The 27,890-nt window shown below is 42.4% G+C and overlaps 2 protein-coding genes, 1 long non-coding RNA gene and 1 other non-coding gene across 5 annotated transcripts; 1 reads left to right on the top strand and 3 right to left on the bottom strand.

Annotated features, from left to right (window-relative positions):
• The first annotated feature begins 5,263 nt into the window (after window positions 1–5,263).
• etfbkmt (electron transfer flavoprotein subunit beta lysine methyltransferase) lies at window positions 5,264–8,697 on the top strand. Of its 2 annotated transcripts, none has more exons than XM_076169685.1 (3): window positions 5,264–5,384; window positions 7,097–7,227; window positions 7,352–8,697. In XM_076169685.1, exons 1-3 carry the CDS (start codon window positions 5,341–5,343, stop codon window positions 7,699–7,701), a joined length of 525 nt encoding a protein of 174 aa, XP_076025800.1. In that variant the 5' UTR covers window positions 5,264–5,340; the 3' UTR covers window positions 7,702–8,697. The 2 variants fall into 2 exon arrangements, with proteins under 2 accessions (XP_076025800.1, XP_076025793.1); XM_076169678.1 differs by having other exon boundaries at window positions 5,264–5,762; window positions 7,352–8,693.
• Window positions 8,698–12,582: 3,885 nt separating this feature from the next.
• Window positions 12,583–21,170, bottom strand: LOC142990258 (uncharacterized). Its single transcript, XR_012960767.1, has 4 exons — window positions 20,725–21,170; window positions 14,067–18,206; window positions 13,871–13,933; window positions 12,583–13,234 (listed from the first exon to the last, which is right to left on the bottom strand). It is a non-coding gene; the product is annotated as an uncharacterized LOC142990258 (long non-coding RNA).
• Window positions 21,171–22,329: 1,159 nt separating this feature from the next.
• Window positions 22,330–27,835, bottom strand: slc41a2a (solute carrier family 41 member 2a). The gene is made up of 10 exons (XM_076138891.1): window positions 27,425–27,835; window positions 26,864–26,971; window positions 25,948–26,019; window positions 25,666–25,810; window positions 24,391–24,537; window positions 24,077–24,224; window positions 23,477–23,556; window positions 22,996–23,127; window positions 22,763–22,911; window positions 22,330–22,686 (listed from the first exon to the last, which is right to left on the bottom strand). Exons 1-10 carry the CDS (start codon window positions 27,791–27,793, stop codon window positions 22,510–22,512), a joined length of 1,527 nt encoding a protein of 508 aa, XP_075995006.1. The 5' UTR covers window positions 27,794–27,835; the 3' UTR covers window positions 22,330–22,509.
• Window positions 27,282–27,355, bottom strand: trnag-ccc (transfer RNA glycine (anticodon CCC)). The gene has a single exon. It is a non-coding gene; the product is annotated as a tRNA-Gly (tRNA).
• Window positions 27,836–27,890: the final 55 nt, after the last annotated feature.

Raw genomic sequence — 27,890 nt, 5'->3', positions numbered from 1 at the left:
CAGGCATTTAATGTTACTTCTTATCCAGTTAATATCATTTTGAATTGTTGTACCATCAAGGAATATAGATGCCTTCTCACCTGCAAGGCTTGCTTACTATTTAGCATAGATCTTACATTTACAGCTTACATCTCTGAGGGATAGACTAATGATAACGGCTGTAACGGGAGTCATAAGCTCAGAGTTTACGATTCCTTTGAGAATTTCTGGTGGTACCCGACTCATATTATGGAGTTATGATAATAAGTGAAGCTTTACCGCCTCAATAGTGGGAATAATGTGGTATATCTAATGTATATTATGTATATTATCTATGCTTTTCTTCAAGCATCTCCTTGTATAACCACTGAACCTTGAACACTGATTATGTAACATCCATAACAGTACTTTCTGCTACTTGTTCTTGTCTTGGCCTTCAGCCTCGAGCACCACACGCCCTGTTGTGGACACGGGCGTATAATAGCTGAGGCAGCCTAAGTGAGGGGAGTGTTGGTCAGGATGCTTATTCAGATCAAAACAGTTTAAAACGCTCTGACTTTCTGTGTATCTTTGTGAATAAATGACTATTGCTGGGGAAATGTGTCTACTGCTGATGGCTTATCCACCACACTTAAAGAGAAATGTTTGTCATTTACAATGCTACACCCAGATTGATCTGACTTCAAATAGTAAACGGTGATTTAGACTCAACTGTCTGACCCCGGTTTAGATAAATCATTTGTTTGATTGATCCAATTCTATGTTCAGATAAATGTATCATTAATTTAGGCTAAACTCAACAATAATTTTTTGAGTGTGTGTATCCATAAATGATAATCCTTTATAAACTTTCAATGTAGAAAGAAGTCCGAGGCGGATCTCCGCATTGAAGAGGTGTGATCACTGAGAAGAACAGCGAGCCGTCTCTGTATTCCTCCAGAGTTTGTTTATAGCAGAGTGTAAGTTAGAGGGAGGAGAGGAGTGCAGACACAAAGTCACGGTGTGTGTCTGTGTGAGAGGAAGAAGAGAGGTTGTTAGGTTACAGATAAGAGAGAGAGGAGTAGAGGTTAGAGAGAGGTGAAGGTCTGCAGCAGCAGCAGAATAAGGCAGACAAGGGATCAGAACAGGGGATGTTGTTTTTCTATCACCGTTTCCAAGTGCAACTTTACACCTTTAGAGCTAGGAGAGTTTTAATCAAAGGTAGAGTTCAGTATGAGCTTATCAATACAAGGCTGTGATTTTCACACACTCACCCAGGTCTCTTCAGGTAAAAGTAAGAAGAACCTTTATACTGCCAGTGTGGCACATTTTAAAACAGACTTACAAAGTGTTACAAGGAAAAAAGATCATAAGAAGAAAGACCAGAATAATTAGAAACAGCCCTCCTAAAAAAGAAACAAGGATAAAAACAGAGAAACATCAAAGTTTATGCTTAGAAGAGTTTGGATAAAAGGTCAAAAGTTCACGCTGTTATTTTTCTGATAAATTGTGATGTGTGTGTCAGTCTCAGGTGTGTATTTACTTCCAGCATCTCCAGCGCTCCCATCGTCACACGGCAAAGGCGCAGACGAGTCACACTGTGCCCGAGGTAATAAGCCAGCGCTCTCACTGAAGTACCACAAACATCCAGCCCCTGCCAGCACAGCTCCACAGCAGACGAGCTCCAAAATGTGCCACAGAAGATGGGAGTGAAACAGAATACCTCAGTGCAGAGGAGGCAGCAGACTGGGAGCTTTATGCCACAGCTGAACCCCAAGTGCTGAGGAATTACAGGTGGCCGCCGAACGCCTCCTCTGACACTGTAATTGTCCTTTATCATCACACGAGGGGGCGCCGACATATTTTCAGCTTGTGTTTAAGAAATCGAAGCAAAGGCCCACGTGTGTGTTATTGGGATTAGAGGGAATCATTATCAAGTGTCGGCTCTCTCTGACAGTAAAACCTTATTAAAATGACAGAGCGGAATGACTTGAAGGCATTTCCCTCCTGACTTTATAATTACAATGTCGACATCACCATCCTAACCAGCTTCCCTCGCCGCTCACACAGCTTCTCTGCTCACGACAGCCACAGCACGGCCGGAGTTTTTTATTTGCATTTCTTCTGCTGTAACCTTGAACTCTCTGGGAATCCTCCCTGCCTTGCTGTCTATTTTCCTTTTCGGCATAAACAATCCTCTGAGATCTAACAGTGCTGCATGCAGTGACCCTCCCTACAACAGCCCCCCTGGGATGTTGAATAGAACAGCCTGCTGGTGATTCAGAGTGTGTGTGTGTGTATGTGTGTACGTGTGTGTGTGTGTGTGGGGGGGGGGAGGGTCAGGCACTGATACTAGGATTACTTAGAGTCTGCTTCGGCGGTGCACTCCCTCTTCTGTCCACCCCGTCCCTGTCCTCTGTAAGTGTTATCCACTGGGGGGGGCTCGCTGTCGTCTCTTGTTTCGTGTGTCACAACTACCTTGGATACACAAGTCATTTCAGCAGAAACAGCCTATTTCCTCTTGTTTTGTGGTGACATTTTTTACGAGTGTGCAACTCTCAGGGGAGCAGCAGCTTAGACAGAGTGCACTGTGCCAAAACTTTGTAATGGATATAGGGGGGATGGGGATTGAACTCTCTCTCTCTCTCTCTCTCTCTCTCTCTCTCTCTATGTTTCTATGTCTCTCTCTCTCTCCCCCCTCTGTCTCTCTTAAACTACACTTGTTTTCCCCCTTGTCATTCTCAAACACCGACTGTGTGTCGTCGGCCCCATTCTTCTCCATCTTCCTGCAGAGCTGCGTGTCTTCATGGCTGCCATTACACACCACTCACTGCTCCACTGGGACTCTGCTACCTCCTGACAGCTGAAAGCGCATCTAGTCACCATCTGCAAATGTTATGAGTCAATAACACTGAAAACTGCACTCAACAATTAAACAGATAATGGTCTTATCGCTAATATGTCCTTTTTTTAAATCTATGTAGACAAGAACGTGGATTAAGACTATTTCTTATTGGCAGATGACTTCATTCTTGCATGAGTGCTGTTGTCAATAATCACTTCTGTGTCTTGACCTGTGTACATTTGCGACACAACATGTAACCACACACACAAACACAAACACAACAGCTGTGGTTTACTGCAGATTGCAGCTACACGTGTGCACTCACATCAAATCTTTGGTCAATATCAGTGCTCAGGTTCTGTTCCCATGGTTCCCTGCATTTCAAAGAAATAATCTACTACTTCACAGAACTGTTGACACTTGACATGGACAAGTGTTCATAAAAAAGAATCTCACGTGAGCAGAGAATGAATCAGAGCTCGTATTTCACTACTTCAATCAGAAAATATGACATCTACTTAAATCTAAAACAGAACATGTGCTTAGTCACATTTGAAACCCACAGTTTAAACACTGCAACACACCCACAAGAGTAAATGTACACTCAGTTTAAGAGTTTAGTAGACAAACAGGCACAATCCAATGTAATCCAGTACATTCTTTAGCAATGCATTTGAAAGGTATTTATAATATTTGCTCATTTATGTGAATGGGTTGGACAAAATATTAGAAACACCATTCAGCACAATGTGGTCTTTAACAGACAGAACATTATCAGCTTCACAAACAGGATTTACAGTGTGATATACTGGATTGTGTGTCTCATAAAGTGGCCACTGAGTGTATATTTATATTTTGCACAGTGCAGCAGATATAGCGACTCATCCTTATGTCTCTTATCACACAGATGGACCATCGTCATGGTGACATTTAAGTCCAGCAAATTTAATATATCGTCTCACTTACAGCAAATCCCTTAATTTTGCTCAACAACTGCTGTGTGTCATATCAGGACAAGTAGAAGATAAATAAACAGAGCAAATCAGTTAACATCAGAAGGAAATGTTTCGTGTCTTTCTGAATCTGTGTTGCCAAAATAATGAGCGAGAGATGCGACCTTTTCTGTTGTTCTGTCTTATATGTTATTCATAATCAGTGAATACTTGTGAGGTACCGGTGAGTATATTTGATCAGTTTGCTTTGACAGTGAAGTTTATCGTTCTGTGCACATAATATATGAATACCTTTGCGGATTCTAACTCGCGCATATTGTTTGTTTACTTTATTTTCCCCCCCAGCCAAAGTACAAATACGGAGAAAGTACTTTGATCTGTGTTAATTAAAAAATAAGCTCCCATAATACATCATGCTTAACCAATGTCTTTCTGCTGGCACTTCTGCTGTGCATTTGTCTGCCGGCCAACAGAGCTGAAGTGTGATCTCTTATGTGAAACCAAGTGGAAGGCTATTTTTGCAGATATACTGTAGGAGTGCTTGATATGTGGTCGGCGAGGATATTTTATGTAACATTCTAACATTTCTGGATTTGTCACCAGGATAGTTATTGTATATCAGTGTGTAATTTCAGCCGTCAGCATGGAGTGATGTCTTAATTCCTGCTCTTCAAATTTCGCTCAATCACAAAGGGATTTTATTGTGAGTTTGACATTTCTGTACAAAGGCTTAGTCCTTTACTACAATGCTCGCTGTAGCCTTTCATTCATGATTTGGTGACTGGAATCATCATATTCACAATAGCTGAATGTAAATTTGATCAATCTATAGAAGTGAACAGGAAAAATAAAAAAATAAAAAAAATACAAGAGCGCGTTTAGGGCAAAAGATTCAATTGATTTTGATGATTTTGCTTGGATTACTCGAGTACAGAGAGAAGGACCTCTTATGGCTTAAAACTGACCAAAGGGGGGCGCCACTGCACTTGTTTACTTACTGCTTTGACAGAGGTACATCACATTCAGTCTGTGGAGCGTCCAACACAGTTAAGGTTGGGACATAAATTATTCCTCCAGTCCCTTAGATTAAACACCACAGCTAGAACAGAGACCAATGGATCAGAGAGAGAAAGAGAGAAAGAGAGAGAGAGAGAGAGAGAGAGAGAGAGAGAGAGAGAGAGAGAGAGAGAGAGAGAGAGAGAGAGTACTTAATTAACCCCTGTGGTACATTGCAGCTCTGTTAGTCATTATTTACCTTGTCACAGGTATTATTTCTCATTTATTTCCTGAGGTGGAAACACTAGTAAGCTTTAATTTATAACTTCTTTCTTCAGGCAAAATATCCTTCGATTTTGTAATTAAAAAAATCAATGCAACATTTTATAATACTTTATCAATAGCACTGGTGTACATTACTCATTCATCAGCGGTCATATGAACGAAAAGCCCCACGTACTATGTAGGAACCTTTTCAAGCGGAACGTTTGACTTGTGCGCGTGGTTTGGGGGGAATGGCGAATGATTTTTGTCCAGGACTGTTTTGAGTTCGTGTGGGAAAATGTGCAGCACCGGGAAGGTTAAATAATGGAGACAGCGAGTGTGTTGTTTGGAATCCGTCACACCGCTGTGTGGGTGGATTTACGACACTTTACCGTTAATGCCACACCTACAAATAGTTCATAAACGCTACGTGGCGAACTTTACTAGCATCAGCGCTAAAGAGCTAACATGGCTTCCGTGGCGTTAACGGGCCAACTGTTAGCTCGCTATGCTAAAGTCCTAAAACAGATAAACAGACACATGTGCGCCACTCAAATCCCTCCGGGTGATATTAGGACGTTTATTTCTGAAAACACAGAGATAGTTGGAGAGAAAAGTTTGACACCAGAGATCCAGCTGAGACTTTTCACTCCTCGGTGTCGGTTTTGGAACGAGAGACCTGAGCTGTGGCCTCTCTCTGAGCCGTACTGGGCCATTTACTGGCCGGGAGGACAAGCGCTGTCCAGGTAGGCGTTCAATGTGTTGAGATAAGACAGAAAACAGACGCAAACTCTCCCTGTAGTAAAATCTATATTACCTGCAGTAAATTTATATCGCCCGTTGGAAAAGCTAGAGGGCTAAGCTATTGTGCAGTGGCACCGCACCCGCTAGTAAAAAGTTCTTAGAGGCTCTGCAGCTGAAGATGACCATCTACAAACGGTCATGATATATGACATTCCCTTGCACCACCACCAGCAAATGGCTAATACTACTAGGGGTTGTAGTAGCGTCGCCATGGCAACCACAGGCCCACCAATCCGCAGCTCTCTGACCGCAGCGTCATCGTGAGCATGGGAACGCCCCGTGCTCACAGCATATAGGTAAATGTATGCATTTGACATCTCATGAGCTTCAGTGATCCACAGACTGCAACCAGTTAGCTGTCTACACTTTCACCCATGAACCCTGAACTCAGGATTTTCATACAATATATACTGTTCAATGTGTTCAACTCCTCCTTTGTGTTGGTTTCTGGTTAGTGCACAGGCGAGGCCACGCCTCTTTTACACAATTCCTCTTGTCGCATCATGTGCATTGCAGAGAGTATAGCGGTCGTGCGTCTTCCCCACATTGATTATTCAATCAGCACCTCTCCCAGTAAACCCTGTCTAATGACCACACCATGCAATATCCCTGATGTGTAATACATAATGCATCCAGTCACTGATCCACTCATTGAACCTGAAAACCTTTGAACTTAGTACAGTTGTGCTTTGATAGGCTTTTTACTTTGTTAGGCTCTTATCTTAACATAGTGCTCTTCATTGCCTTGCACTATCCACTCCACTGTTGCAACATGTGAACTTCCCTGCTGCGGGACGAACAAAGGACTATCTTGTCAGTTATACATTACTTTATTTGGAGCTTGTTACTGAGCTTGTCTGTTCTCAGAATTTACCCCTCTCTGTGACACCAGGCTTCTCTGTATCATAGTTTACACATACAATTCTTAATGAGCAAGCACAGTTAAATGGAATGGACTCACTCTTCAGTCACCGGGTTTATTTCTCGTTTATTTTTGTCCTTAAACTTCAACATGGATCCTTCTCAATCCAGCAATTGCAGCATAATTGGTGCTTCAAAGTTTTGTTTGAGACAAAGCAGATCCCAAATGCAAGTGTACCCTCCATCTGTTTGACCATTTTATTGGCGGTTGTAACGACAGACAACAAACTGTGACATAGTTTTGCTGCTTTGTCTCAGTGCAAACTCCACTTTCTACTTTGAGGGGTTAAGTGAAATCAGGACGTCTCATCTTTTCCATATTAGGTGTGTGTCATCATAGTCCTCCTCTCTGCAGGTATCTCTTGGATAACCCTGCTGTGTGTAGAAATAAGAAAGTTCTGGATCTAGGAAGCGGCTGTGGAGCTTCAGCTATCGCCGCCAAACTGTGTGGGGCTGCTCATGTTGTCGCGAACGACATCGACACTGGTAATAGAACTCTTATGTATGTGGATTCTTTGTCTGGTTGGATTTTTTTAACTTTCTCATCAATCATATTTTACTCAGCACATTTTTCATTGTTTCCTACTGTTTGTGTGCATACATGTTGCAGTTGCAGCCATTGCGACCCACATGAACTGTGAGCTTAATGGCCTGGAGCCCCTCGCCTGTGTGACACACAATATGATCGCCTCCGAGCCCGAGGCCTTTGACCTCATCCTCCTCGGTGACATGTTCTATGACGAAGACCTCGCAGGATGTCTTCACAGATGGTTAGACCGCTGCATCAAAACATACAGAACCCAAGTCCTGATCGGAGATCCTGGTAGGGCCCAGTTTGAGGGCCACAGCATCAGGAGGCTCCTGCATCAGCTGGCCCAGTTTGAGCTGCCGGAGTCTGTACGAGAGGAGAACTACGGCCTGAGCCACAGCAGCGTTTGGTGCTACCGTTCAGAACTCTGAGATGTTGAGAGCGTCGAATCTCATTTCTCAACTGACTGAGATCAATTCTGAACAAACAAAATTCATTAAATGTGAAAATCTGAAATGTCCTGTATTAGGCTTCATTTCATTTCATTTCACAGACTGTAGAATTTGATGGATGATCAACAAAGACTTAATAAACAATATTTTTATAATAATTGTTTCAGTCATTTTGATGCACATCATTCATTAATAGTTTCTTTAATTGTGGAGAAATATCAGAACAATCTAACACATCGTTAACCTTAACCTAACCTGATTTGTAAGTAAATATGTGAATAATTAGCTGAGGTCTGATATAATCAATATAATACATTTAGGGAGAGAGAGAGGTCATTACTCTAGACAAGTTAACAGTCCAGTCCAGCACCCTCGACCTGGCCAAGGCGTGCGCAAAAGACCTTTTGACCTTTGTGAGTTTGTCCACCCTGAGTGCCCTTAAAGTCTGTGATTTAATCCTGCAGATGTGTATTATCAGTGTTTCATAGTTCAATAATCATCCCTATCATAAAGTAAACATTTCACTCAAGAGAGAAGTGTGGTGTATTTTGCTGTGATCTAGCATCTCAATAAGAACGTATATTCATTCTACTAGGGAAGGCCTTACAGCTGACAATGGACAAAGGAAAAGTGGACCTCAAGCTAGTTTAAACTGGACAAGGAATGTGAATAGCACAGAAGGTTAACAGTTTAAGCCTTGGGCTTAAACAGCTGACATACAGATGACAGTTTATGGCCGTTATAAAGTGAACTATTACCCAAGATGGTCACGTAGTGTTTACAGGGGTCCCAGGTGTTATACCAATACCCACTGAACGGGTCTTTTCTTGAGTGAGAAGCAAATGTATAAATACGTCAGAAAGTCAGAGTTCGGGAGCGACTCATTCCGGCTGCAGAGTCTCTCACAAGCGTTCCATGGTGCTTGTTATGATGCTGTACTTTGTATAATAAAACCTTATGATACAAGCAAAGACAGTGTCAGCGGAGATCCTTCCTTCCTTCATCTTCACATCATGGCAACGCAAGATTCCACTAAAGAAGCTTTGTGTTGTGCCAGATGTTGCCAGAACAGGAGTATTCCAGAAGGTTGAGCAAGATGTGATATTTTCATGTATTTAGTTTTTTAATTGCAAGGAATAATTCCAAAGTGTTTTGTTTGTATGTTTAAGTTCACCACATTGATTTACAATTAATTGACTGAAAATGCAAATTGTGATCTCCTGAGGGTTTAAGTTATTTCGCATTTAGATAAGTGGTACCTTATTTGGCAGGATTTGCTGAGGTCTGTGTTAAAAAGACCATTTCATGAGTACAGACAATCATTTTGCTTCTTGGGAATAACAAAGGATAAGAATCTCAAGATAACCTAAGTCGTGCACGGTATTGCATTTGCAGTTCTTGTTTATCTAATGGTGAATTCAGACTCATCCACGGGTTGCTGAGCTAAGCCCCAGAGCTCTCCTGACCCCAGTGCCACCCTTAGGTTTGAGTATTAAATGCTGTCTGAATGCTTCACTCAGCATCTGTTATGAAGGACAGACTGACAGACAACACAGCTGAAGGAGGAGCATTCCAATATCCTGTGAAGTGAGTGTGTTTTTTGTCTTGAAGATGCTTGATCAAGGGAGGTAAAGCACACAGTTCACGTGGACAAGGTTACAAATCTTTCACATTACAAAGTTACTGTATCAGGGGACTTAATTACCTGAATGCTGAGTGAAACAATCTGCTTTGTCTTACAGGGTTGTTGATACATAGTTGCTTAGACTAAATAGGGGAACTCCAGAGCTCCCGTGAGATGAGAAACCTCTCTGATACTCACCAGATGTGGAAACCATGACGACACATTTGCGCTGTATTAGCACAATTTCAAAGGAAATACTGTGTATGTAGTTTTCTGACCAGGCACCATCCCTTCATTTTATCACTGTTTTAATGAGTCATCCCACCAAACAACAAAGACCCTAATAACAATACAGATCGCAAAACATATCATGAGACACCAGTTTTAGCATTGTTTCATACTCTAAATCTGAGTTAAGGGCCAAGCAAAACCTTTGATAGAATCCCAGGTCACATCTAATGAGTAGAGATTTTAAACTGGAGAGGTGGACGTCTTTAGCTCTCTCCCGTCTCTCGCGTTTCCAATATGACATAATAATGACATCAGAAAGCAAACACATGATGAGTACATTCTGTCCTTAAGTTAAATGAATAATGGAACTCTCACAATCTTGGCTCTGGACTTGCAGCTGTGCACATGGAGCTGCAGCACAAACGATGTGTAATTTGTTCAGTTGCGCCTAAGCACAAAATGGACATCTATGATGAATGTAAAGTCTCCAAAGCATTGGGACAAAAGCTGCAGCTCGCTCCTCTGTCTGGCCCCTTGTCTCCTCCACTCTCAGTCAAACTAACTAGTCCCAGATGAACCTTAACTCTTATTCCAGACCACATCCAGCAGCACACCAGAAACCGGGGGGGAGGGGGACGTATTCAGTCTATACATATATACGTATAGACTGTGCGTATGACTGCAGGAGGAGATCAAGTCACAGTCAAGGCATTCTGAGCCAAAGAAAACACCAACCTTCCACGTGAAAACCTCCAGGGGATCAAAAAAGACAAACGCAGGACATATTTTTCCTCTCTGCAGCCCTGTTATCGGTGAAGACATTGATATCATGGTCTGCAGGCTTACAAAGCTTCTATAAGTCATACATATCAGGAGACAGAGAGGGGGAGAAAAAAACAGCGGCACCAAGATATAACAAGAAAAAACAACCTTGACATAGTCATGGCGTAGACACAACGAGACGGCAGAGCGACCTTCACTCACAGTAAAAACAATTGAGAAAGATGGAAAAGCTAGTTTAGAATACAATAGGATAGGACTTTTATTGATCTCACGAAATTCAGTTGTCACAGCAGCATAGGTATAGAAGAAATACTAAATAAATACACACAAGAAACACAATATACACCAAGTGTGCCAAGGAATCGACAAGCTATGATAAAAGGAATCATGGCCCCGGGTGGGATGCGAGACATCACCTCATCTCCCCACTTAACTCTCTCCCTTTATGCTTCCAGCCGACCCGCTACACTATCTAAATTGATTTGACGACCTTGACTTGGAGGTTTGTGATATCGCCTCGGCTTTGCAACCTTGATACAATGTGCGATACAAAACTTAGATGATTGCTCTCAGACCACTGAGCACGGCATCTCTTCAAATTCAGCGCCCATGTTTGGCTGCTCAAAGGCCGGCCACTAAAAAAGGTAGGTGTGTGGAGACATGAGTTGGATGTGTCTACACTTGCATTCTAGGGGGTTATTAACACCCTAATAACAGATTAAGAGGGTTTATCCAATTCCAACCACAGATGCAAATGAGCCCAACAGATGCAAATGCCGGTTTTATTGTGGGTGATCCTGGCAGTACTTTGAGAGTTTGTCATGTATTATCTGAATGCGAATTCTAAAGCTTCTGTAAGTTCTACACTCCCCCCCCACACACACACTCGTATACTCGGGATAGGCAACAGGGCTGCAGCTTGTCTGAAGGTTTTCTGTTTGTTTGACCCCTCCACTCAATCTCATTTGCACAAAGCTCAGCCAGCCCAGATAGTGACGCTCCCCTCCTGTGTGACTGTTCTCTGTCTGTGCAGACCTACTGGCTCCAATGGACAATCAAGTCAGCATGAATCTGCATTACATGGCCCCTGCAGCACTAACACCTGGATCGCCATCTCACCTTAGTGCGACCTAAGCACCTTTTATATCAGTAAAAAGGCCCTGCAGGGGAAATTCTTCTTACATCAGATGAGGGAATACATCCCATCAACAGAGCGGCTGATTCACTTCAACACCGCCATAGCCATACATGATTCAGTCTGACCTCTCTTCAGCCATCATAGTTTGGTTTGGTCGTGCCACCAAACATGAAATGAACATCACAGTGGCTGAGGGGATCAATGGTGCCAACCTGCCCACCCTTGAGTATACTCCTCCCCAGGCCTGAAACCTGAGCTCCTCCCTTCAGGTCTGCATTTCAGACCACTGTAAACTACATCACACAAGAACATCTTCACTGCTGAGCCCCTCAAGATATTTGCGATTCATAATGATGCATAATTTTCCAATTTTACCAGCCAAAACTCACTAAAAATGCAATTATTATCAAAATCATGTGTGAGGAGGCAGAGACACACATTTGTCGTTAGAGCAGACTTGCTGCGTACACAGCTGCTCCTGGAACCCATTTGGCATCAAGTCGTTGTTATGGAAATGATTTGTCAGATGGTGAATACACTTTGAAGTCGATCTTTGTCTTTCAGGTCGACTATTCTGAGAAGGTACTGACACTTGAGTGGGTCTGACCTGCGTGAGATGCAGAGTAGAACAGACAGAGGTATTCACCAGCTGCAGACAAGCACGGGGAGTAACAGAATGGAATGCGTATCTGCAGTATCCAGCTTGTTACAATGTAAGCGAACAGGAAATGTCTGAGATAGAACTAAACTAGTTGTTAAAGTTCCATACAGGCTGGATCACATCTGGAGTTAGGTGGAAGTGGTGTTGTGTATCATTTATTGATTGCAATGTATAACAGAAGTGAAGAAATTGAGATGTTTACTTTCATTTCCCTACATTTAAGAGTTGGTAGTGGAATGTTGTTGTTGGTGTTGTGTCAAATTATGACAAGTGACTCAAGAAAGTAACATTTGTTCTATGCATATTCATTGTGTTTGTCACGTAGATCTATTTAAACTAACCAGACTTAATTCTTTGTCTCTGATGTGTTAAACCTCAGATTTGATTATCCGTTGTCGTCTGTATTGCTATGCAAAATAACCATTCACCACATGTCTTGTTGTAGAAAAATGTATTAAAACATCAGTAAACTAAAACAATCACAAACAGTGTATGAAAACAATCGTCCCTAGGTTGTCATCCGTCCTCATATTGAAAATACACAGTGCGAGTGTCAGAGTATCTCTGCTATGAGCCGGCAGCTCTCCGACACCAACATAGTTACACTTTGACCTCAGAGTACAACACATTATTACAGAACATGATTTTAGTGTTCAAAAACTGGCCAACCAATTCTTACTTATAGACAAAAAATACTCAGTAATTGGCATGTACAGTAACAAACAATCATCTGTATGGCTCAAAGTGAGATTTCAGGAACTCACTAGTAAAATGTTAGAACAGATAATCAAACATTCAATACCATCTTTGTTCCCGGAACATAGCAGTGCAATATAGAAATAGAAACATGGAACATCATGTATAAGGAACACAGGGAGGTACCATTTCCATAGGAAACATGAGAAGCTTATACATGACCTTTGAAAAAAAATTGCCAACAAGGCCTGTCAGTCATCAGTGACTGGTCGCACATTCTGCTTATATTTCCTCTGAAACTCACTGAAGAGGGGGCAGTTCTTCCTTACACGAGACTGTAGAGGACAATATTTCTTGTCAGGCTTTTGAGTCCATGCACCTAAAGTAAAGTTGACAAGACATCGACCAAATTAACAAAGAGCACACTGCAGTGGATCTGTCTGGGTGTTGGGCAGAACAGACCTCATGAAAGTACGGACATGGCTTATATAGGGAGCAAAAAGGAGAGAGCAGACGGTTATGAAGGCACCCCCCTGAGAGTTAGAGAGTCAGAGATGCCCCCTGCATCTCTGCGTTTACTCATGGAAGGAATGTGCAGGGGCTGCGGACTTCTGCTGCCCAAGATCTTCTCACACGATAAGAGGTATGCAGAGGATGTCTTTGTATATATATTACAGACGATTGGTGCAGTTAATGTGTGTGTGTATAGATAGATAGATAGATAGATAGATAGATAGATAGATAGATAGATACACACATTAACTGCACCATGAGTTAGACTGTGATGCCTATTGCATGTTGTACTAAACATATGGTATAAGTCTTAATTTTCCCCCCCAACAACATTCACATAGAAATGCAGCGCAACACAGCCAACTCCTATTTATGCACAACTACACAGAGCAGGCAAGTGCATTGGATATGTTCTGCCAGTTATGTTATGTATGCATGCATATCTTGGAGTTTTAATTTATGGCATCTTTGATTAAGTCCAATGTCTGATAGTTGCGTTCACCTGTTGGTGTCTTGACATCCGTGTTGGAGATCTTGTCCTTTGCTTCAGCAAGTTCAGGCTTTTCTGGAAAAACAAATTTTTTGATCAATGTGCTGCTTTAATCCCCAAGCACGCAGTTTAAAATCCATGTGTAAGGAATTCACTCTTAACAATTTATTGCATTTGGTGTCAAAGTGAACATTTTGTCAAAGCTTACCTGCACTTTCATGTCTCTTGATGGCATCATCAAGAGATAAGTTGAAGGTGTTGGGTAACACACTGAATCTCAAGCTGTTCTGAAGAGGCTGGCCATCACTGCTCCTGTTGTCAACATAGTTTCTGTCCTTATCTGTCGGTTTGACAGTTAAATTTTGCATTCTAGGAGGGGAACCGTTTGAAATGTGCTTCCTCTTACGCCGACGCCGACGTTTTTTTTTCCTTTCTTCAGTTACTTTCTGCTTACCCTTTTCAAAGCGGGCTGGAAGTTCTACTGTGTTGCTGGAGCCACCTTTGTGCACTTTCTTGAAGCCACTCTTAGACTTAGGTTTCCGTTTTAAGAATATACTTGGAATTACTGTTTGTGGGAAACTTTTCCTCCATTTTTCAAGAATCAGCTTTTTGACCGAGTATTCCGCTTTGGGGACAGGTTCAGGGGCCGATCTCTTCACTGGACTTAAAACTACAGTCAGAGTCACTGGCGGTTTTGTTAGATTTTTATGAAATGGTTTTTGAATCGACACCTGGCTCTGATGATTACTACTTGAGACCTGTTTTTTCAGTTGAGCAGCCCCAAACAGCATCAGTTGTACAGATCTAGCCTTGCCTCGATCAGCAACAACTTCCCTGGAATTTGAGTTGTCCTTTCGCACTGGCCTTGAATCTGAGACATCTGAGGATTTATGCTTGGTCAATTTCTTAAGGGAGGGAAAAAAACCACTGCTATTTGGTCTTTGCATTTTTTCAACACTATTGAGGTATAACTTTGTTTTAATGGCAGAACTGTTTTCCAGTTGCGAGGGTGGTGACGCAATGTGACCAACTTCGGAGGTTTTACATGAGGTGCGATTTGATTCAAAGGTGTCGTCCCTCTTACTAATTTGCTTTTGATCAGTTTTTAATGGGATATCTGCTGAGTCTTTAGACTTCAGGTCGACTTGTACTAAAGTTTGGGTAGCATGTTCACTGCTGGAGAATTCAATCAGAACAAAACTGGTTGAACTGCTCGTCTGACTCGAATCTGTAGATTTTGTCTGAGCGTGTTTATGGTCCTCAATGACTGACATTTGACTTGTGATTTCAGTGTCAAATTCTTTGTCAAGATTTATCGCAGTTTCCTCTGCCTTTTTGTCTAGCAAGCTAGAGAGCAAGTTGTACTCATGCTGGCTCACACACATTTCCTCCTCTTCTTCTGGCTTTTCGACAGTAGAAGCTGTTCTTTCTGGTTGCTTGCTCTGGCATTCACACAGCAATGATTTGTTTGATCCTATACATTTTTCAATCCAGGTTTTGATGCAGCAAAATTGTTCTATGGCAGACATGTTCCTGTTCTCCAATTTAGCCTCACTAAAGGTGAGGTCTAGAATCTCAGGCAGCTCGCCCTCCAAAGAGTCATTTATCAGTTCGTCTGACTGACTCTCCGTCTGTGTGGTTTGTGGAATCCTGCTTTCCTCAAAGATACGTTTGGCCACTTCTGGAGGCAAAACCTCAATATTAAATGAGTAATGTGGGTCATTGAATTCAGAGGTTTCTTTTGAATTAGGAGAAGGTGCTTGTATTTGGGTATCCAGAGGACCTGATGTAGGAGAGGGGGTTTGTATTGAAGTATCCACAGGACCTGACACAGGAGAGGGGAGTTTTATTGGTGTATCCACAGGTCCTGATGTAGGAGAGGGGAGTTGTATTGGTGTATCCACGGGTCCTGATGTAGGAGATTGTATTGGGGTATCCACAAGACCTGACATAGGAGAGGAGGTCTGTATTGGGGTATCCACAGGACCTGGCATAGGAGAGGAGGTCTGTATTGGGGTAGCCACAGGACCTGACATAGGAGAGGAGGTCTGTATTGGGGTAGCCACAGGACCCGACTTGTAGTTTTCATCGTCACATTCCACCACCATCTGCGGCATGACCACATTTTGGTTGTCATTCAAAAATTGTACAGGAATGTCCTCGGCTTTCTCTATCAGTTCTAGCTGGCTGTCACTCTCAACTGTTTGACTACGGCGCTTAAGAGACGGCGGAAAACCAAACTCTTCGTCAATATCGTCCAGCTGTTCATTGATATTTAACCATGATGATGTGTATGGTTCTTCTTGATAAACCTGGTCATCTTTTATGATGTGGACCCTGTCGCAGTGAAATGACAATCTGTCCTTTGCTTGACATAGAACGACACTGTCTGGTGATAGCTGCTGTTCCCTGCAATAATCACGCGCATCCAGTAATAGATCCTTGTAATGGCTTTTGACCCAACTTGCCAGGTTTCTAATGTTGCCATCCCAAAACATGGCCATTAATAAGTTTGTACAACCGAAAGTATCACCATTGTCATTATTATGTTGGGATCCTTTCTCTCTCTCACTCACTTTGCTGATCTCTTCTAACAACTTAACTAATTTGTCCATTGTCCAGAAAATGATTGGAATGGCGGAAAGCTCCACAGAGGCATTTGGCTGAGGGGTGGTTACCGACTGTGTAGCAGCAGGTTCAGCACTGTGGTCAGATTGTACGTTACTAGACAGTTCAGATGCTGTGTCATCTGCACAGGAGTATTCAGACCAAGCTGAATGTTTAGGCAAGATTGTTCTGGCAACTCCTTTTTTTTTAATTTTCTCGCCAACACCTTGTGAGATAGAGTTCTCATTATTCATCTCTTTCCTACTAACAGATTTTTCTGTTCTGATGCGTTTGCACAGAGGATTGATGTCATCAGGAGTAACACGCTTTCTGGAAGTTAGGCACATTTCCTGTGACAGTGGTTGTACAACAGCGACAGCTCTCTGGCCTGATCGATTAGGGGATGCGTGAATGTCATTTGGCTTGAACGGCACCATTTGAGGTACTTCAACATTGCTCGGTCGTGAAATTCCTTCAAATAAATGCGGAACTGATAACTCCCCAGCTGTCGAATATGGTCTGTAGCTCGGGTTATTTCCATGAGAGATTGCGTTGCCTGTTTTTAATCCACTTCCAGTGATGGCCTTTGGTACAGATCTTTGTTGAGGTGGGCTTTCCAGGTTATGCTGTACAGGAACATGGTTGGTATAGTGTGCAGTATGTCCGGTCCTATAATCTGTCATCCTCCCAACAGTGGCAACCTCTTTCCCACTGTTCACTTGAGAGCGACTATCAGAGCCTACAGTGAGTAACGGATAAAGACTGTCTGCACTTTTCTGGTTTCTCTGCTGGTTAGACAAGGTGGCTAAGTGAAGTGAAGTAGAACTAATACTTGGTTTTGGTTTCAACCATACATGCCTAGATCTACTTTTACTTAAGTTGGTGACCTCTCTACCACCATCAGCAGCTTTCTGAAACATGCTGGGGAAATATTGTCCATTTGCTGAGTTTGCTGCAGTGCTGTTGTTTCTGCTAAGTGAAGCGACAGATGCCAAATGTGTTGGTGGAGCTTTTCCTTGGGAGGATCCATAATTGGTTTTCACTTGTCTGTATCCAACGATGTAATTCGGGTTCTGAGCAGCTTGACTGTTGTGTTCAGTGGTAAAAGCTGTTGACTGAGCCAACTCTCCATTTGACTTCTGAACCCAAACCGTCCCGATTGCTGACTGATTCCCAGATGCTGGCAACGGTTGACTTTGTATCCTGATGGCAGGTGGGCTCTGGTTTGAGTAATGGTGGGTAAGGTTCTGTTGCAAAATTTGTGGAGTGCCAACCACAGGTGCATAAACAAAGTTTCCTGATTTTTGCAATTCTTTGTTTTCAAATACACAGTTTGAACGGCTGATGTAAACTCCAGTAACCGTTTGCAGAGAAGTCGCTGCTTGCAGAGAATATGCTGCCTGCTGAGAAGTCGCTGCCTGCTGAGAAGACGCTGCCTGCTGAGGAACTGTTGAGGTCTCCCAATCTGATGTTACTCCATTGAAATATGCACCACTGTGACCGGTCAAAAGAACACTTGGTGACGATACTCCTGTGCTCACTTGCATATACGGAGATGCTGCATCAACGTTCTGAATCCTCGTTGTCTCGTTGACCATCAGAGGAGCAACTTGTGAGGTCTGCCTGTGCTGTCCAGCCTGGTGGTAGTTGTGGTGGTAGTTGGTGGTACCGTTCATCCATGCAGAGGAACGCATTTTGGTGCTCCCTCAGAGTCTTGTGGTGAATTGAAGATGAATCCTTCCTGAAAGAAGATAATAATGTTAATGCCTAATTGCAACATAGATTCATGAACGATCATACTCTGCTCAACCTTTTCATGATCTTATTAAATAAGATAAAAAGCAAAAATGGAATCCAGAGAAATTTAAATGGAAAACTGCAAAACTGAATGAAGAGACAAATTATAGCACATTAAACATGGTTCCAACCAATGGAACAGCACATCCTGAATTAACAGCAGATTTCTGTGCCACCAAGGTCAGACCTCTCTAACCACACACCACTGAGAGACATTGAAGGAGCAGTAACCCCAACAGCCTTCAACGTCTGCTCGTAATCATACGCCCAGCTGTGCTCTTGATAAGATCGGCTAGTGCTGAATAGTGACCTGCTGTGGTGTCCTGACCCTTATGTTAATCAAGCAGCATGGAGTGCTTGAGAGAGATCGCTTGTCTTTTGCCAGCTAACAGCATGGACTTGACGCTTGCTCGTGATACAGGATGATCCGATATATTGGTTACCAGTCAGTGCGATTGATTGCATGTTGCAACTTTTGGTCAGTTTATAATAAGCGAATGGGATCCTAAATGGGTCAGAAAAACAACAGCGTTGGCATCACAAGCTGCCTGCTCTATCCTCTGAACTATCCAATGAAGTTATTGGGAACTACACATGTGCACCCTCAACGGCTTTCCGGGTCGGAAAGCTCTGGGACAAGAGGGAACATGGGAGATTTGGACTATGAAGAAACACACAAGATGAAAATTCAACAGAAGAGGGATTATGGTCGAATCTTGGAGCTAACATATAAAAGCTTGCACAGCTGCCTTCTAAACCATTTCTCTTGTTGCTCTGTGTGCGCTCCCTTTCTGCTCCCTCCATTGAAAATGACCATTGAGGAGTGGTATAATCATATTCATTCCATTTAACTCTGCTTGTTCATTAAGAATTGTCTATGTGTAAACTACGATACTAAGAAAGTCATTTCAAGTCGGGTCTTCGAAGGCTCATATTCTTGTCTATCAGTAGTGTCGTGTTCAAAATACTTCATCAGGGCGGCAAGAAGGACTTCAAGTTGAGAGATCTCACTTAAGCCGTTTAATAAGCAAAAGAGGTTAAAGTTGTGATACAGAGCAAAACTCAGCTGAGGTCTCATGGTCTCAGCCGAGGTCTCAATGAGTTTCAGTGGTCCACAGACTGCAACCCAGTCTTGTGTGCACCTCCACTCAATGAGCCCCGAACTCAAGATCTTCATAGATTTTAAAGTGTTCCAATGTGGGTGTGTTTCTTCCTTTGTGTTGGTTGGAGGGCGGTGATCTCCTCCCTCTTCATGCATCCTGTGCATTGTAGATGATATGATAGTGGCATCTTCTCCATCTTGATTCAATCTCCACTTCTTTCAGTGATCCCCTTCCAATGATCACATCATCCATTATCCCTGATGTACCACATGTGATGCATTCAGTCTCTTGATTCCCTCATTGATCCTGAAAACCTCTGGACTTGATGTAGCTGTCCTTTCATAGATGTTCCACTCAACAACACAGTGCTCTGTATTGTCTTGCATTGTCCTCTCATACTAACTGACTAAACATGTGAACTTCGAACCCCCCGCTATGGACAGAAGAAGAATCTGATCTTGTCAGTTGTAGATCACCTTAGTTGAAGCTTCCTGAGATCAAAATCTCTATCTCTGTGTCAGCAGACTTCTCTGTATCATAGTTAACCCTTAGACATAGATCACACAATTCTTAATGACAAGCACAGTTAAATGGAAATGAATATGGTCAAACTCAACAGTAGCATAACGGAAAGAAACGCATTTAGCTTAAAACTTACGTAATACTTAGAGGAAGCGAGAAGAGGAACCGTGTGCCGAGGACTAGTCTGTCCACCAACCAGGAACCAACTTTTCATTAAGTCAGGGGGTATTGGAGGAACTGACTGACTCGCCACATGTTTGATTTAGTTTTTAAGTACATTTCACAATGCACAACACGTTTAAAGTTTGCATCTACAATCATTCACTCAACTTTCAAAAGTTGCTGCAGAACATTAACGGAATTTAATTTTCTGAAGAAAAATAATAAAAATGAAATGTTAACTTCGCAGGGGTGAACAGAATTGATTGAAACCCGTTTTCCACAGTAACTAAAATCGCTTTCTAAAACACTCCGGACCAAACACCCTTTGGCTCAAACCAAACATCTTCCGCTTCAACCAAACACCTTCAAATCAAGCAACTTCAGTTCAGCTCACACATGAAGCAAGGATCAAGCATTCAGAAGCATCGTTCCATAGATCATTTCTCATGTACATACACGTCAACACGCTTATCCAGTCCACGGGAATTTTGAAGTTTATCAGTGCAATTAAACTTTGTTATCCTGTTCGATTAGTTTGTTTCAAGCGACCAAACGTGATTTAAAGCGCTACTCAAATCTGCATACAAGGGAAACTAAAACTATCTCCAGCCTCAGCTTCTTATTTGGTTGCGTTCAGGAACTGCATGTGGTTTAACTCTGCAAATGATCACTTACCGTTACGTGGTTCCCCAGCGCATTCACACAGTTTCAGTTGTTGATCAGTACCGTGTTGGTGTGAGTCATCGTGGCACAGCAGCGTCTGTACTTCTTTTGTTCTTGCAACTTTCGGCCGCCTCCCACTCCTCCAAGTATCCCGAACTTTAAACGCCTTACGTCATCTACAGATGGGAGGAGGAGCTCTTCATCATCTCCTTCTTCTTGGTAATTTCCCGATTGGCTGTAGTCTAATACCGACCCCCAATTATGATCTTCAGCTTTTCCACAGTACTTCATTACTAGATGTACTCAGTCAGTCTGAGTCAGTTGCAATTGTTAGATTTACTGTAAGTTACAAACTACAAACTACTACAAAATACAGCAAACCGAGGCTGAGTTGAATATGATGTAGGTTTAATGTCAATTATATCAAATAATATCAAAGCAGCACGCATGTAAGCCCAGCTCGTCCCAGGAGCAACTGGAGTCATACATGCTTGAGCTTTGGTTTATATTTCGTAGCATACTCCTCCTCTTGTGGGCCTCACGGAGAGACTCCTCCTTCATCCTGTCCTTTAAACTTATCTTGTTTATCCTAAGAAACAGTTGTTCCTTCTGATCAGCTGCATCTGATAGTATACCATTCCCAGATACATGGAGTCCACACTCCTATCAGTGTCCTTTAACTGTTAACCGAACCCTGCCCCCCTTCACCCCACCCCACTACAGAAACATAAGGCAGACTCAACAAACCCCCATCCCCTCACACACACACACACTCACACACACACTCAATAACCCCCCATACTGCTCTACTGTAAATACCCCTCTCTGTATCATATAATTAATCAATGCAATGAAAATAAAGTTGAATCTAATCTCATCTAATCTATTTCAATTTGCAGTACATCTGGAGTATATAAAGTGAGTGTGAAAGATTATGCAACTTTATTGTTCATGTAGCGATTAAGTTCAGCAGGAATATTCTTCCCACATTGTATGAATTAATGCGGTTGTATGACGCAGAGTGTATAAGCACCCATTAAACATGCGTCCACTATAGCACTCAAACATTACGTCATTAGGCCGCCAGGGAGCGCACAAAGGGAGGGGCTCATTTCACACGCACGAGCAATTCCAGGCTTATATCTACAACTTAAATCCCACATGCCCACAAATGGTTTTTGGTTTGAGATTATGATGATTGACAATTCAGCGAACAACTGCAACACTTTCAAAACAAAGGTGAGGGATAGTTTAGTGGAATCTTGCGTTGCGATGATGTGAAGATGAAGGAAGGAAGGACCTCCGCTGACACTGTCTTTGCTTGTAGAATAAGGTTTTATTACACAAAGTACAGCATCATAACAAGCACCATGGAACGCTTGTGAGAGACTCTGCAGCCAGAATGAGTCGCTCTCGAACTCTGACTTTCTGACGTATTTATACAGTTGATTCTCACTCAAGAAAAGACCTGTTCAGTGGGTATTGACAAAACACCTGGGACCACTGTAAACACTATGTGGCCATCCTGGGGGTAATAGCTCACTTTGTAATGGCCTATAAACTGTATGCAAGCTGTTTAAGCCCAAGGCTTAAACTGTTAACCTTCTGTGCTATTCACATTCCTTGTCCAGTTTAAACTAGCTTGAGGTCCACTTTTCCTTTGTCCATTGTCAGCTGTAAGGCCTTCCCTAGTAGAATGAATATACGTTCTTATTGAGATGCTAGATCACAGCAAATTACACCACAATAGAAAAAGGTAAACAGTAAAACATTTAATCGTTTGTAATAGCCGTGAAGTTAAACTCTGCCTGTGTCACCGATGCACCAGAGCAGGACAAAGGCAAGAGAGAGGAGAGCCGTCCCCAGTAGGTCTGCCAGAGCTGTGAGGTAGGGGATTGAGTAGCTGTCGGGGTCTTTACGCCTTCGCCATAGACAGTGGACCATCACATCTGCTATACACAGCAGGGTGAAGACCTAAGAAATGGAGTGAGAGAGATGCTGTAGAACAGTGGTGTGATTTTACAGGAAAATTACCACAAGTCTGACTTACCTGAATCAGGGAAGCAGACAAGAAAATGACAGTAAAGATGGGACTGGGCAAAGAGTGGCCTCCCTTCAACAGGTGAATGATGTGTAAGAAGACCAGCTGACCAGGGATAACCAAAAGAATCAGGATCTGGGCAGACCGATGGTTTGCTCCTGATATGAAGAAACTCAAGATCAGAGAGGAGAACATGTATTCAGGTGAACGATTTACCTCAGCAGTTGCATTGGGTCTTTAACCTGAGCCAAAGAAAATTCGGCAAGGGTTGTAGCAACGTTTACGGCCCTCTGGAACCTCTCCGGGTGGAAATTTTAAATGCAGATCAGTGGAAATACGACTTGACTGTATGGAGACGAGGTTTCCTCCAATACCTAAACATAATAACAATACATTTGACTTTGGTGCACATTTCAACACCTTACACAGCAATTCAAAAGGTAAAAGGGTTTTTAAAAATTGCATTGAAGTGGGAAAACAATCTATAAATGTTACAGAAAGTTAACAGGAAGTGTGATGCTTTGTTCATTGCCACATGACTGGAAAAAATGTATTTCTATTTATGTCTTTATAGATTTATCGGAGACAATCTCATAATCAAACTTTGGCTGATTGAAACTGGGCTGTATTTGATTTGTGTGTTTTTTTTTTAGATCTACAGCCAAATACGTTTATAAATAGTTTTATAATTTATTGTATAAAGTGGAGAAGAGGACAACTCACCATTTATAACCGGAGCATAAACTATGATTCCTGCCAAGTTTGGATCTGACACAGTTTTGTCAAGAATGAGTCCTCCAATACTAAAACAAAGACAAAATACAACAACAAAATGAATGTATCAATATGTGCTTATACGAGCTCCATACAAGTGAGAAAACTCTGAAAAAATCACTATTTCATGCAACAAAGAGTGCAAAACAACCCAAAGAATCTTAGAGGTCAATAAGTGTTGCTGTAGGACATGAATTAGATTTGGGGCAACAAAAAGTGATTGATTATTCATTCCAAGCACAAGTTTTATCAGTAGAACACTGATTAAAGCCCCACTTTAATCCCATTCTAAAAAGGGCATATGAGAAGAGGAGAGAGATAGGAGGGTTCAATATCCAGGCGTATTCAGCCTGGAGATACTGCACTCCTAAAACCCTGTCAAGATCATTATTTGATTTAAAGTAATGAGCAGAAACTGGGTCTAGTAGTAGTGGGTGTTTAGGAGTGACCTCATAAATACCAAAAAGTTGTCAGTTATGCAAGAAAGGATAATGCTGTGTTGGCAGAAATGAAAGGGGCATCAGTATTTCAATACTCCCTTATGATTACCTGCTGATTATCATTGCTGTGATGATTGGTTCCCATCCTGTGCGGAGCAAGATGTGACTAGCTGGGTGTTTGGAAGACACAACCACCCAAAGAGGGACCAGGGACAAAAATGACAAATCCACCAGGTACAAGACATATGGATACAAATCTGTAAAGAAGAAAAGAAGAGTGAATCACTCTGGAGTAACAGAAACATCTTAGGTCACTATTCTTCATGGATGTCTTAGATCATTTCCTTGCTGTAGAAGAGTCCCAAGTGTCTCTGCCATATACTGAAATTGTCCAAATGTACTGTTGTTCTAAGCTTTATTTACCCATGAAAGTGAAGAACCACTGGCTGAAATAGGCCAGCAAGGCTAAAGTGATGAGATCTCCAAAGCTGGCTGCCATGGGTGTGGCAACGTTGTCAGGGTTAATTCTCATCTTCTTGGAGGCCATGATCACCCCCACCATGATAACACCTAGAGAAGAAATGAGTGAAGTGAAAACTGGCACTCTTTAAGGAAACATTAGAGGGATTATGGTAGAACAGGATGCCAGAACACTGTGCATGCCCATCTCAAATTACATTTGCCACCCAGAATTATAAACTGCTCAAGCTGTACCTGGATGTGCCCACAAAGCTTGTTTAACCGCTGATATGACCTCTGCTCTACCTCATGTATGCCCTGTCTGAACGTGTCAGAGTGTGCCAGATGCTAAATTGAGAGTAGCTGAAAAGACCCGTGTAGGAGGAGTGGGAGGAGGCAAAACTAAGGCGTGAAGGAAGGAAGGAACTAAGTATGTGAATTTTACGAAGGTGTTATATTGCACCTTTCACAGACAAAGGTCATATAGTGCTTCAAAGTCAAATAGAGCAAACAGAACAATAGGAGCTCAGAGACTTGGGTGAAAAGGGGGTGGTGAAGATGTGGTCTGATAACCGGTAAGTCCCTTCACCCAGAGACACAATGGTGTTCTGCTGACCTGCTCACCACTACGTGACCTCATGGGGGGGTCAATGGCTCACCATTTGGCTTGCAGTGCGGCATGTGTGTTCAATGATGATTTCATTGGGTTTGTGAACATCTGAGCACACATCTGTTACTGGTTATAATTAGTTCATCCATTCCATCTCTGCATCTTTTACACTACACCAAATACACACGCAAAAGGGTGTCTGCATTATGTTTCATCTTGGTCATCTGATACATGCAACAGAGGCTTCAAGTGATGTATTTATAGATATAAGGGATTACAGCTCAGAGTCTGTACTGAGAGGAGATGTGCTACTACAGCATCTGATTAACTGATATGACTGATTATCAGATTTTCTTTTGTTGCGGTTTTATGATCCATGAGAAAATCTTCTGTTTGATTGGTGAAGACTGTAAACTGTTACCCCCCACAATGCACTGTGTGTGTGAACATTGATTATTTTATTAAGTGTTCATATGCATAGTGGAGTGGAAAGTATAGCATTCTCCACGTAGGGTGTGTAATGGGAAAATCACAGAGTGGTTTGTTTTTGCATGTTTCATATTGTTAATGGAGAAGAAGTACAAATGTTAGGGAAACGTGGTTGAGGTCAGGGCAGCTTCTGTTCTTACCTTGCAGCAATGAAGCTATGAAGGCAGTACAAACACTGGTGGAACATAAGAGAACTGCATGATTCAAAGGCATCTCTCCCTCTGCCAACCAGCCCAACAAAGCAGCCAACAGGGCGGCTAAAAGGCCCAACACTGTGGCCTGCAGCTGCAAATGACAGCAAAGATTTGAGTGTGTTGTACTGAAAAATTGTGCAAAGATGATTCACTAGGGGACATTCACCTTTTACATGCTGTAAATAAGGCACAAAGTCATTTATCACAATTAAAAATTACACACAGTACCTGCTTGAGTGCCAGATTCCCAATGATCAACCTCCACTTTTCTGAAGGAGCTTCCATTTTCCCTGCGTTCACCTGGCAACACAATTAATAACATGTTTTAATCTTCTTAAGAGGACCAATCCTTCAAGTCCTGTTCAAGAGGATAATTGGAATAGAAAGTCACGATGCTGTGTGAATGTTTCATATTGCGTGTACACATGTAGTTAATGGAAAAGTAGAAGAACTAGGTGTCCTGTAGCTAACGCATGCAGAGGATACTTATTTCATTTAGGACCTCAAAAGGCAACAGCGCTCATCCTTTTCCTTTGTATAAGGAGGATGTACCCGATCGCATCCTGTAATTGTTTGTGTATAGAAGACAGACAACGGAGACGTGTGTTTTGTCCATTGCAGCTATTCAGACTTACACTCTGTTTGCTGTTATTATACTCGTAAGTGTGAAGCACAAAGAGCATGAAAGACCTTAAGCTTAACCAAAATCTAATCATTGTAAATATTCTCTCTTGGTGTTAATGTGTTAATGTTATTGGTGCAGTAGGATATTGTTTTGCAGGCTGCTGTGGTCTTCACAGGTCAGTGAGGAGTTTCACAAGTGGACAGAAAATTCATGATGCTAGATGGCAAAAATATAATACTGAGAAAGAGGCCTTACTCATCCCATTGGTAGATTTCCATGTAGATAGTAAACAGTATTAAATCGTATTTTCTCAATGCAGTCTGGAGTTTTAATAGACTGTATCATTAATCGATTAGGAGATCTCAGGTGGTTGACGGTTTTACCTACAGTATTTTAGGATTCCTTTCAAACTCATCCATGCGCGGGGACTGCAAATTAGCTCCAGCTACGTATCTGCCATGTACTGTATGTGTAGCAGTGGTTATGCATTTATACGCACGTCTACACGCACACACTCACAGCAGTTGAGAGTCTGGAGGCCAGGGTCATTTCCAGGTTCCCCTTCATACCTAATACAGCAGGGACCAAAATTAAGAGCTCTGTGATCTCCTGAAACACGTCCCAGTTCTGTAATGAAATCATACAAAGCACAAAGTATGGAGGTGTATTACAGATATAAAGTCAAGAGCAATAGAGACATCACTGACTCTCACCTCGGCTCACGAGTTCCGCATTTCCTCAATGAAATGCACATTTTCCAAAGAAAAGAATAAGAATAAGGTTGTACAAACTCTGATTAGAGTTCATCCTCTGAAGCCAAAGAGGTTCCAGCTAAGGCATTTTAGATGTAGGGACGAGGGGAAATTCTAAAGGGACCAATTCAGATGAAGAGATAAGATAAAACTCCAATTATCCCAAGGGAACTTGTTGGAACACATATACTGCCTGGGAATTGAACCCAGGTCACAAGAATGGGAATCTTATATATGATGACCACTACACTAGCAGTGCTGTAAGGGGATATGAAAATATGTAAATTATTATCGTTGTCATTGCCCTGCGGTTTCCCCCTTTTCTCACCTGTACCACATCGAGCAGCATCCCAGCAGACACTGTTCCGACCCCAGCCAGCAGGAAAGGCACCAGAATCTGCAGCCCCATAGAGCAGACTGACTCAGTAGGTACATCCTGGGTGCGACTCCCCTCTGGGTCGTTCCCGCTCCAGTTTCCACTTAACTTTGACCCTTTGCAGTGTTCGTTTGGGAGCAAGGAGTCTGTCTCTGTACATGAGCGAGGCTCGTAGGTGAGACTGGCGTTTAATGGTGAAATGGTCCCAGTTGAATAAACTGAGTAGTGTGGACCTCCAGGGTGGTGAGAGTGGTTGGAGCTGTAGTCTTTTCCCACAGAGCCACTTGGGGACGTTTGCTTCTCCGGTGGCCCAGTGAACATGTTGCTGTTCCTGAGTATCCTTCCTTCACTGCTCACAAAAACAGTTGCTCTAAAAGGATTAACAATAACACAGATAATCACTTTACTGGACTCTGTA

The sequence above is a fragment of the Genypterus blacodes genome, unplaced genomic scaffold, assembly GCF_046128005.1.
Source record: "Genypterus blacodes isolate CSIRO-AG114 ecotype Tasmania unplaced genomic scaffold, CSIRO-AGI_Gbla_v1 ptg000015l_1, whole genome shotgun sequence".
NCBI classification, from domain to species: Eukaryota; Metazoa; Chordata; class Actinopteri; order Ophidiiformes; family Ophidiidae; genus Genypterus; species Genypterus blacodes.
Note: the sequence above shows the minus strand (reverse complement) of the source record. Positions and strands in the feature narration are given on the sequence as shown.